This window comes from Cryptomeria japonica, chromosome 5, assembly GCF_030272615.1.
Source record: "Cryptomeria japonica chromosome 5, Sugi_1.0, whole genome shotgun sequence".
Lineage (NCBI taxonomy): Eukaryota > Viridiplantae > Streptophyta > Pinopsida > Cupressales > Cupressaceae > Cryptomeria > Cryptomeria japonica.
In genome coordinates, this window is record NC_081409.1 from 654,476,335 (window position 1) to 654,488,249 (window position 11,915).

At 34.3% G+C, this 11,915-nt stretch overlaps 2 protein-coding genes across 4 annotated transcripts; both read left to right on the forward strand.

The window, feature by feature from the left end:
- The first annotated feature begins 8,886 nt into the window (after positions 1–8,886).
- Positions 8,887–10,365, forward strand: LOC131037236 (spore wall protein 2-like). 3 transcript variants are annotated; one of them, XM_057969303.2, is made up of 2 exons: positions 8,887–9,145; positions 9,361–10,365. In XM_057969303.2, the coding sequence occupies exon 2, from the start codon at positions 9,404–9,406 to the stop codon at positions 10,352–10,354; it is 951 nt and encodes a 316-aa protein (XP_057825286.2). In that variant the 5' UTR covers positions 8,887–9,145; positions 9,361–9,403; the 3' UTR covers positions 10,355–10,365. The 3 variants fall into 3 exon arrangements, with proteins under 3 accessions (XP_057825286.2, XP_059076225.1, XP_057825287.2); XM_059220242.1 differs by having other exon boundaries at positions 8,887–9,099; XM_057969304.2 differs by lacking the exon at positions 8,887–9,145 and adding an exon at positions 9,154–9,229.
- Positions 10,366–10,684: 319 nt separating this feature from the next.
- Positions 10,685–11,581, forward strand: LOC131876036 (uncharacterized). Its single transcript, XM_059220803.1, has one exon. It carries the CDS (start codon positions 10,685–10,687, stop codon positions 11,579–11,581), a length of 897 nt encoding a protein of 298 aa, XP_059076786.1.
- Positions 11,582–11,915: the final 334 nt, after the last annotated feature.

The window sequence follows — 11,915 nt, forward strand, 5'->3', positions numbered from 1 at the left end:
TGGATAAAAAATCACAACCATAAGAGTTGCAAGAGTAAATGGGCCATCCTGAGGTTTCTTAACGGTTGGAACCGTATTCATTACATAACATCCAGAGAGGAGATGGAACAAATGGGCCTTGTCTGTTGTGTTTGGGAAATATAAATTTACTCAAAGCACACGTCAATTCCAAGGAGTGGGTCAGAATATATGGATGATTCCTAGATATTATTATATTATGAGAGAGGGGCATTGCATGGAAAAAAGAAAAGAATAACAAGTAGAAAAATGGATGGAGAAACTACCAAAAATGAAATGAAAAAATATTTTTATGTATTGAATGAATGTTAGGATGATTAAGTATTTCAAAGGAAGGGCGTGAAAATAATATCTAGACAATTGGAAGAAAAAGCTTGCTAAAGGTACTAATTGGTTAAACCTCACCAAGGTTGATCAACTAGGGTCCAACTTGAGGCGACATGAATTTTAGTTGGTAGTAACTTTTAGTTTTGGTGTTGAGTAGATGATTATAAAACTCCATTTCCAAGGTTGTTTGATGTAGAAACATCACCAAGTAATTTGATATATGAGAAAAAAACTATTGTATTTATTTTATATTTTATCTTTGGTATAATTTTTTTTATCTTTGTGTGGTCTTGGCTAGTCATAAAATATTTTATTTTTATGAAGGAGGAAATATGATTAGAGACGAATTTCTACATCCTTCTATTTTGGAATAAAGCACTCATTATTTAGGTGAGAAACATCAAAATCTTTATCCATGTGCATATACATCCTATAATATGTGAGAATGAAAAAATGTGTTATGGTAGACAAGAAAGAAGAAGAAAAGAAAGGTGAGAAATTGAATCCATATTGTTAGATGATATCTATGTCTCCTGTTAAATCTAGGTCAACACCACAATATTTACTAAATAGATATTTTCATAAGAATTGAAAACTAAATCTCACCCATTAGATGATATCTATGTTCCCCATTAAATATAGGTCAACATCATAATATTTATTAAATATTAAATATTGACTGTAAATAGGTCCCACTCAACTCATTACTAATATCTATGATTTCCTATAAAGTGATCCACAAACTTTAGGAGAAAATTAGTGATATCTAGATCATTTAGAAAATTGGATGAAGTCAACTCATTGTTAATACATGATTTAAGTTGTGAAAAGAAAATTTGAAGGCTATCAATAAATAGAATTTCTTTTTTAGTGATAGACAAAATATAGAGTAATTAAATGGAATATTTTAAAGTAGCTAACTACTAATTGTAAATAGATGTTTTTTTTTAATTATAATATAGAGGGAGATGCCAAATATTGTCAAAGGATCCATTCCTCTATTAAGTTTTATATTGCTACAAAATTTGTTGTAACTACAATAATCAATAGTTTAAAGAAAAATTCTTCTAAGGAAGAACAACCAGTTAGTTGTATTGTTGAGAATGTCCCCAAATTACATAAATTAATGAAGGAACTCAACTTCTTTAAATTATGCTACTCTTGAGTAGTGAAGTTCATGTTTTCATATCTTGTGTGTTGATTGTTTGAGACAAAATTATAAATCATTAATAATAAAATATATAATTTGAATTTGTTGAAATAATGCATTAAATTTGCATGTTGTACTAATTTGATGTGTTTGTGTTTCTATTTCTCACATAAATTTCATTTGAATCTTGCATCTGTAGTATAATTGGTTGAGTTAAAATTGATCATAATATATCGAGTAATGATATTTTTAAAATTTATATTGCAAGAGATTGAAATCTAAAAATTGAACTTATTCACTTTAGTTTTTTCCTCATAGTTCCAATGATCTTTTTCTTTTTTTAACAAATTAAAATACTTGGATTATATTATGGATTTATCAAATCAAAATATATAGAAAATATTTAATAGAAGCAAAGAACTACTTTCATATTAATCAAAATAGTCAAGTCAACAAACACCACTTGAATTAATAAATGACATTTATAAGTTAAGTCCACCCAATGTAATTTTTGTTAATGCATGATAGCCTCGGTAAGATAAATGATTGAATGAGAGATAAATGAAGTCTCTCATTCAATAATCTGTCTTATCGATAGACTATGATAAAGACTTCAAGTTATCATTCCTTAATTTGATGATTATTCTTCGACTTATATATATACAACCTTAGTTGCATATTTCGATCAATATCTGATTCTTAAACCAATGCTTAACTACTGATAATTATCGGTTGTAAATCTTATAGCACAGAATACCGATTGGTATCGATTTAAATTGTAAATCGTATGCACACCGATTAGTATCGGTCAAACATGTTAACTATGTAAACACCGATTGTTATGGGGTTTTAGTTTATAACTGCATACACACCGATTAGTATCGATTGACTTGTTTATGATATACACGTTGATTAGTATCGGGTGATTTGTTAAGTTCTATATATATACCGATTGGTAAATGCGATGATAATTGAAAAGGTGTGATCAAGTAATATCTTGATCGGTCATGTCCAATAGACATGACCGGTCAAGGTATTGCTTGATCCTCCTTGCAGACATATATATATATCAATCAGTATTTGTGAGAAGGACATTGAAATTGATAAATGCTCTTTCTCCATCTGCAACATACCAGACAATAATCAGATTTATTATATTAAGATTTAACACATACTTGAAAGAAAAGATAACCTTGAATATACTTGCATCTTGAATTGAAAATTGAATAAAGTTTACATGGTATTAGAGCCTAGTTAAATCAAACTTGAGGCTATTCAATTTTGTGGAAAATTCAAAACAAACATTTATTCAACATCGCATTTATTCTAATGGCTAGAAGTATTAGATTCGAAGATAGATTTGGAGGAGGTGATGACTTCTCAGCATGGAAGTTCAAAATTCAGATGATTCTAAAAGAAAATAAAGTCGAATCATTTGTAAAAACTAAAACTACAGAACCTGAGACTAAACCTAAAAAAACAACTTGGAGAGAGGGAAATGAAAAAGCCATCAAAATCATAGTTGATGGGGTAAGAAATAATATTATGCCCATGATAAGGAAACATGAAATGGCCTACAACATGTTCAAAGCACTTGTAGATGCATTTAAGATATCCAATGCTAGTAGAACCTTGGCTTTAAAAAGAGAAATGAATCATATAGCTATGATCAAAGGAGAGTTAGTCAGTGCCTACTTCATGCGGATATCAGCCCTAAGGGATGGACTAGCAACCCTTGGATATGAGATCCAAAGCAAAGAATTAACACTCATTGCTCTAGATAGGTTGCCTAGTGTATGGGAAACATTTGTCCAAGGCATTAGTGCAATGAATGAATTTCCAAAGTTTGATAGGCTAAAGGCAGATTGTCTCCAAGACTAATCAACTTTAAATAAGAAAGGGATCAAACAAAAGAATATAGATGAAGATCTTGAAGTCCTAAATACAAACTCAAATAAGAAAAGAAAGCAGAAATCATTTAGGAAGAGAAAAGGTCATCATGGCAAGAATACCTTCAAGAAGGACCTTTCACAGATTCAATGTTATAGATGTGACAAATTTGGGCACTATGTTTCCAAATATCTAGAAAGAACCAAACAACAAGCCACATTTGCCAAAGCGGGAAAATATAAAAGGGAAGATGACTCTGAGAAGTATGTACTCTATTCAGCACTTACAAACCAAGCATCAAACAAGGTAAACCCCTGGGTAATCAGCAATGACTCATCCATACACATAATAGGGTTTAGAGAAGTGCTAGACTCCATGATAGAGGAGAATGATGAGAAAGTACCTATCGGAGATGACTCCACACATCTAGTCAGAGGAGTTGGAACTCACACCATCAAAATAAAGTCAGGAGTACCATTACAACTTAAAGGAGTACTATATGTCCCGGGCATCAAGAGAAATCTAGTCTCCATATCAACACTAGAGGATAATGGATACAGAGTGACCTTCATGGACAACATAGTTTTGGCTTTGCCAAAGAATTAATCTATCAAGAAAGCTAAAACCACTAGTCAAAGACAAGGCTACTTGTATGAGTTGTGCACAGAGCCCAACCTAGCCCTAATCCATGAAACTATAAATGCTAATGAAGTTTGGCATAGAACACTAGGTCACCTAAACTTTAGAGCTTTATCATCAATGGGAAACCTTGTCATAGGCCTACCTAAGTTAAAGCAATATCATTTAGGGGCATGCAAAGGATGTGCCCTTGGTAAAAATGCTAAGGGTTCTTTTCAAAATAGTACTAGGAAAAAAAGAAAAATTTTAGAGTTAGTTCATTCTGATGTATGTGGACCTATGCTCGTACCTTCTTTAGGGGGATTTTTGTATTATGTAATATTTGTTGATGAGTACTCTAGGAAAACTTGGATCTACTTTTTGAAATGTAAAGAATCAGAAGAGATCCTTAATCAGTTTAAGGAATGTAAATCACTAACAGAAAACTACTCAGGAAATAAAATTAAAACCTTAAGAACTGACAATGGGGGGGAATAAACCTCAGATTTCTTTAAAGAATTTTGTAAAAATGTTGGGATTAAGAGGGAGCTTACTATACCTTATAATCCTCAACAAAATGGGGTAGCTAAGAGGAAAAATAGGGCAATTGTAGAGGCTTCCAAAGCTATGATTCTTGATCAGAATCTAAATACCAATCTTCGGGCAAAAGCAACTAGCACTGCCGTATATATACAAAATAGATGTCCTCACTCCCATCTTGAAGATAAAACCCCTAAGGAAGTCTTTAGTAAAACAAAACTAGATATTAGCCACCTTAGGATATTTGGGTGCCCTGTCTATATTCATGTACCTAAGGAGAAAAGATTAAAATTAGAGCCTTCTAGAAAAAGGGGAATACTTGTAGGATATAGTGAAACCTCCAAGGCCTACAAAATATATATACTTGGTCAAAGGAATATTGAACTAAGTAGGGATGTAATCTTTGAAGAAGAATTATCCTTCAAAAAAGCCTGAAGCTCAATAGGACCTGAAGTCTATATCCCTACCCCTAGCATAGATGAAGACCCTACTCCTGAGCTTCAGAGGGAGACTCTTGAGGAAAATGAAGGTGAAACTCAAAACCCACCTAGAGAAAATTTCAAGAAAAGACCACTATGGGCCACCAAAACTGTAGAAGAAGCTCAAAAGTATGCTACCCCTTCAGGAACTTTCAGAGAAAGAAAATGGCCTAACAAACTTACCAACTACGTCTCTCTCCTGAATGGTCTCTCAAAAGAGGAACCTACTAATGTATCCGACACACTTAAAAATCAAGTATGGAAGAATGACATGTCTGAGGAATACCAATCCATTATGACAAATGATGTTTGGGAGATTGTCCCTGGGCCAACTAGGAAATCTTTTGTCACCTCCAAATGGCTCTTCCAAATCAAACATGCTATAGATGGCAGCATTGAGAAACACAAGGCTAGATTTTTAGCCAGAGGGTTCTCTCAAAGGAAGGAATTGATTATGAGGAAACATTTGCACCTATAGCTAGATACACCTCAGTAAGAGCAGTCTTAGCCATTGCAACATCAAAGGGATGGAAAGTTCATCAAATGGATGTTAAGGTAGCATTCCTCAATGGTGAGATCTCAGAAGAAGTATAACTAGAGCAATCTTAAGGGTTTGAGATTCATGATGAAGAGTCTCATGTGTGTAGACTCAAGAAAGCTCTTTATGGGCTTAAGCAGGCTCCTAGGGTCTGGTATGAAAGAATTGATACCTATGTCTCAAAACTAGGCTTCTCCAAGAATGATGCAGATCCTAATCTCTACTATAAGAAAAACAAAGGTGATATGCTAATATTAATTTTATATGTTGATGATTTGTTAATCACAGGAAAAGATCACCTCATAGATCAGTGTAAGAAAGACCTTGCTAAAAAAATTTGACATGAAGGACTTGGGACTCCTTCATTACTTCCTAGGTTTGGAAGTATGGTAGAATTCTGATGGCATTATACTAAACCAGGGTAAATATACCTTGGATATTTTGAAGAGATTTGGAATGCTAAACTATAGACTCATGACCTCTTCAATGGAAACAAACCTTCTTAAACGTAATGAAGCAGCAGTAGAATCACAACCCTCAGATCCTACTCTATATATGCAAATGATTGGGTCCCTGATGTATCTTGTAAATATGAGACAAAATATATGTTATGTAGTTACTTCCTTGAGTCAATTTATGTGTGAACCAAAGGAAGTACACCTGGTAGAAGTAAAACATATCATGAGATATCTGCAAGGTACCCTAAAACTTGGTCTCAAATATGAGAGAGTTGAACTAGATCTACACAGATTCATAGATTTAGATTGGGCAAGAAGTGTAACTGACAGGAAAAGCACCTTAGGGTGCTATTTCAGTTTAGGTTCAACCATGATATCCTAGATCAACAGAAAGTAGTCATCAGTAGCACAAAGTTCCATTAAGTTCGAATACATTGCAGCCTCCATGGCTGCTCGAGAGGCAGCATGGCTTAGAAAGTTGCTTGTGGGGTTATTCAGTGAACCAATGAAGCCTAGAGTTATTCATTGCGACAACCAAAGTTGTATAAAACTTTCAGTGAATTCGGTATTTCATGACAGATCCAAACATATTGAGATTCCATATCATTATGTACGAGACATGGTAGATAGGAATGAGATCCAGTTGGAATACATCTGTACGGGAGATCAGACATCAGATATTCTTACCAAACCACTTTCAAGGGTGAAAGTTGAGCACTTCAGAAAAGTTCTTGGTATGATTGAAATGTAATTTTCTTTGTACTCATATGCTTATTAAGATGGTTTATGTGTAAACATCTTTGTCATGTTAGGACTTTTATGGGTTTAAACTCCTTGTGTTCATGTCAAAGAGGTGACGATCTCTCAGGTAGTGAACACTTGTATGTAGATATTATAAGGTGATGATCTTATGATGTTCAAACCAATTATCATGTTGGATCTCTGGTATGCCATGGATGTGCCATGATTATGTTGTGGTAAAACATTGTAAATAAAATGTTAGTGCACATACCACAACTTGAATAAGTAGAGAATTTAACTATTTTCCTATACTTATTTATAAAGTATTGCATGTTTAGGCAATACTGATATCACGTGCTTAGGTGATATCCTGTCAGCACAAGTTGATGTGATGAACGTTTGTATCACGTGTTTAGGTGATACTTCATGTCGTGTGGTTAGGTGATATGATTTTCTAGAGAGTCAGATTACGTAAGGAATACTGACCATCATTAGAATTATGATGTTTGATATGTTGTCTTTCATTTATCTCACCTCGCTAAGTGGGAGTGTTAATGCATGATAGCCTTTGTAAGATAAATGATTGAATGAGAGATAAATGAAGTCTCTCTTTCAATCATCTATCTTAGCGATAGACTATGATAAAGACTTCAAGTTATCATTCCTTCATTTGATGATTATTCTTCGACTTATATATATACAACCTTGCATATTTCGATCAATATCGGATTCTTAAACCAATGCTTAACTACCGATAATTATCAGTTGTAAATCTTATAGCACAGAATACCAATTGCTATCGATTTACATTTTAAATCATATGCACACCGATTAGTATCGGTAAAACATGTTAACTATGTGAACACCGATTGTTATCGGGTTTTAGTTCATAACTACATGCACACTGATTAGTATTGGTTGACTTGTTTATGATATACACGCCGATTAGTATCGGGTGATTTGTTAAGTTCTATATATATACCGATTGGTAAATGCGATGATAATTGAAAAGGTGCGATCAAGTAATATCTTGATCGGTCATGTCCAATAGACATGACCGATCAAAGTATTGCTTGATCCTCCTTGCAGACATATATATATCAATCGGTATTTGTGAGAAGGACATCGAAATTGATAAATGCTCTTTCTCCATCTGCAACATACCAAACAATAATCAAATTTATTATATTAAGATTTAACACATACTTGAAAGAAAAGATAACCTTGAATATACTTGCATCCTGAATTGAAAATTGAATAACATTTACAATTTTGATCCAATTGTGAGGGCCTTGGAGATAACTAAACCCATATATTAAGTTTTCCTCTTAGGAGAGATAGGGTGATTTCATTTAATTCATTTTTTGTATACTCAATAGATCATGTGTTTTATATACTTATTTTCATATTCCATTTTGGCTTTAAAAATGAGGGCATGGTTGCAAATTCTCATCCTAGTCTCTTTTGTGTTTAAACCAATGGCTCCCTTACTTGTAAAACATTTGTGTTTTTGTTCATCGTGAAAAAGTTGGATGTCATGGAATTTTGATTAAATGTGTCAAGGGTAAAGATTAAGTAGCAAATAAAATATGTTGATGTGTTGTGTTGGATGTGGGTCTCTAAATAAACAACCAACACATTAATTAAAATATATAAAAAAATTATGACAAATGAATATAATATTCTTGTCTAAAAATTACATAGATTTTTTTATATCAAATAGTAATGACAGTGTTATAATTCACCAACCCTAAAGAACTAGGCTAAATTTGTAAATGAATAATTTAAAGAAATAAAATTGATTAAAAGTTAAAAACAATTTACATACGCTTGTAAATTGATTAGCCAAGTCATTGTAGTCGCAACAATAAATAAAATTGTTTAAAACTAAGTTACAAAAACTCACAATAAAATCATATTAAACATACATGTTTAAGCCCTTTAATCGCAATGAGAAATTGTTATGGTGAAGTAGAACAAGATGACGACGACAAGCAAGAACAGGATAACTTGTATTTCTGGGATGAATTTAACGGCCATATGACCGTAAAAACAGTGAGCATCGTGGAGAAGACACGCTTACTTCTTAACAGAATTTATATATATATATATATATCAGTTTCAAGCGGTCTCAAACAGTTTAGACTTCGTCGGGTCCCCTGTGCAATAAGACTCTGTAACCCTTCCAATTCCAATTAAATTTTCTTTCGAAATTAAACTCTTCACAGAGAAGCAGCCTTCATGTGATTAAAATCTGAATGTCAAAAGAGAAATAAATTTGAATTCAATTGTTTGTGAAAGGGGATTTCTAAGCAGCTCAACTACAATCCAATGAGCTTTGTAAGAACCTACATATCATACCTCGAAATGCCTGTAAATGAATAGGGTATGCAACTTTTTCATAGTTTTTACCAGCACTACTGAATTTGTTCTTGATGGTTTTTTATTAGGCTAACTCTGTCTGCTTAGGGTATTAACCATACTCTTGTTTCTTGGCATGCCTGTAAATGAATTGGGCACTGCTGAATTTGTTCTTTATGGGTTTTTATTAGGCTAACTCTGTCTGGTTAGGGTATTAACCAATCTCTTGTTTCTTGGCAGGTCACAGTCCCTAGTCTTTTCTTCGCCATTGCAGGTTAAGAGTATGTTATACCCTGATATGGTCAAAATGGGTAATTCATGTGATTCTGAGAATGGAAAGATTGTGGTTTCTGGCTTCCCGACAGATCAGAGCGGAAACAATGGAGATGAAGAAGTTGATAAGAAGGTACAAGATCATAAAGAAGAAGATAAAGATGATACAGAAAAACAAGATGATGAACAAGATGTAGGTCAGTGGGCACAAGCTGGTGATGAAGGAGATGAAGAAGAAGATAAGGATGATACAGAAGAGGAAAATGCAGAAGAAGAAGAAGATGACGAAGAACAAGATGTGGGTCAGTTGACACAAGATGAAGAAGATGATGGTGAAGAAGAAGATAAGGATGATGCAGAAGAGGAAAATACAGAAGAACAAGATGATAAACAAGATGTGGGTCAGTGGACACAAGCAGAAGATGAAGAAGAAGATAAGGATGATACAGAAGAGGCTGAAGAACATGATGATGAACAAGATGTGGATCAGTGGGCACATGATGATGAAGCAGATGATGATGATGATGCAGAAGAGGAAAATGCAGAAGAAGATGATGATGGAAACAAAGAAGATTGCAACAGTAACTTGTATATCAGTGGTAGCTCATTTGATGTTGGACGTGAGGATTCTTGGGCTACTGAGTCCCCAACAAATCTCCAGATAAATAGTGGAGAAGATCAAGACTTATTATGTCGAGATGATCAAGAAGTATATGAGCAGGGAGAAGACAATCAACGAGAAGATGATGATGTACAAGATGAAGAAGGAAAAGATGATGCAGAAAATGATGAAGAAGAAGCAGATACCCGAACAGAAGAGGATGGGCAAGAAACTGATGGCAATGAAGCTAACCACAGCAATAGCGAAGTAGACATCACTGGCAGTTCATCTGATGATATTTTGAGAGAGGATAGAAACGTAGGCATAAACAATGGAGATGAACATGATGTGGGTCATTGATAAAAAGATGATGAAGAAGATGAGCTTAAAGAGCAAGATGATGATTGTGAACGCAGTCCTAGCACTAGCTATGTTAATACCACTATTAGTTCATCAATTCGAAGTGGGCATGCTTTGGCTCCAGAATCTTCTACATATAATGACATAAGCAGTGGAGATGATCAAGAGACAGATCCACAGAGGCAAGATCATCAACAAGAAAAGGATGATGATGAAGAAGAAGAAGATACACTAATTTATAAATTAGTGGTACTTCAGCTGATGTTTAGAATAGGGATACTTGGGCTACTGAGTCACCAACAAATAGACATATTAGTGGTAGTTCATCAGATGTTGGGATTAGTTTTACTGAGTCACCAAGAAATAGACATAAATAGTGCAGATGATCAAGAAGTATATGAGCAGAGAGAAGACCGTCAACAAGAAGATGACGATGTACAAGATGAAGAAGGAAAAGATGGTGAAGAAGATGAGGGGGAAGAAACAGATACCCGAACAGAAGAGGATGAGCAAGAAACTGATGGCAATGGAGGTAACCCCAGCAATAGCGACCTAGACATCACTGGCAGTTCATCTGATGATATTATGACAGAGGATTCTTTGTCTTCTGACTCGTCAATAAATGAAAGCCTAAGCAATGCAGATGAAGAGGATGAGCCAGAAAATGATAGCAATGAAGCTTACCCCAGCGATAGCGATGTAGACATCACTGGCAGTTCATCTGATGATATTCTGAGAGAGGATTCTTTGCCTTCTGACTTCTCAATGAATGAAAGCCTAAGCAATGGAGATGAACAAGAAAGAGATCACCGAGGAGAAGATGTATGTCAAGAAGAAGAAGATGATGCAGAATATAATGGTGGAAAACAAGATGACGAAGGTGGAAGAGGAGGAGCAGAAAATGAAGATTCAGAAAATGAGCAAGAAGATGGGTTTGATAGTAAAGAAGAAGATGATAAGGAAGGTAAGCAAGAATATGATTATAGCAGTGATGATGACGGAGGAAATACAGAAGAAACACAAATGGATACAGAAGATGCTATTGCAGAGGGAGGTAAGGATGAGAAAGCAAGCGAGGCAGGGGAAGTAGGAAAAGTTGAATCAGAGATAAATTTAAAGAGGGCAAGAAGTTTAGGGGGAAAACAAGATCTGAATTATATATTGAACTCAGAAAGGCAGAGAACATATGAAGAAAAGGCTGACCAGGCACCGAATGGAGACCAATAAAGACGCAGAAGATAACGGTGAAAAAGAGGATGATAATGATGATAAAAATGAAGATGAAGAATAAATAAAAAAGAAGCCCTCAAACCAATCGCTTAAAGAAATGGAAATTTTATGAGGCTATGGTTGTTTACATGCTTAGAAACACAGACGCTTAATAGTTTTGTTTTTTTCCAGTTTACCATGTAACTCTTGACCAATGCATGATGGGGTACGCTGTGTGTCTCAATTATTGTTAAAAATTTCCACGCTATTAGTATTGTTGTAATTTATCCTATCAGCATGAAATTTTAAAAGGATACATTTCTTTGTTATTTTAATAGTTTTACAAAAATTT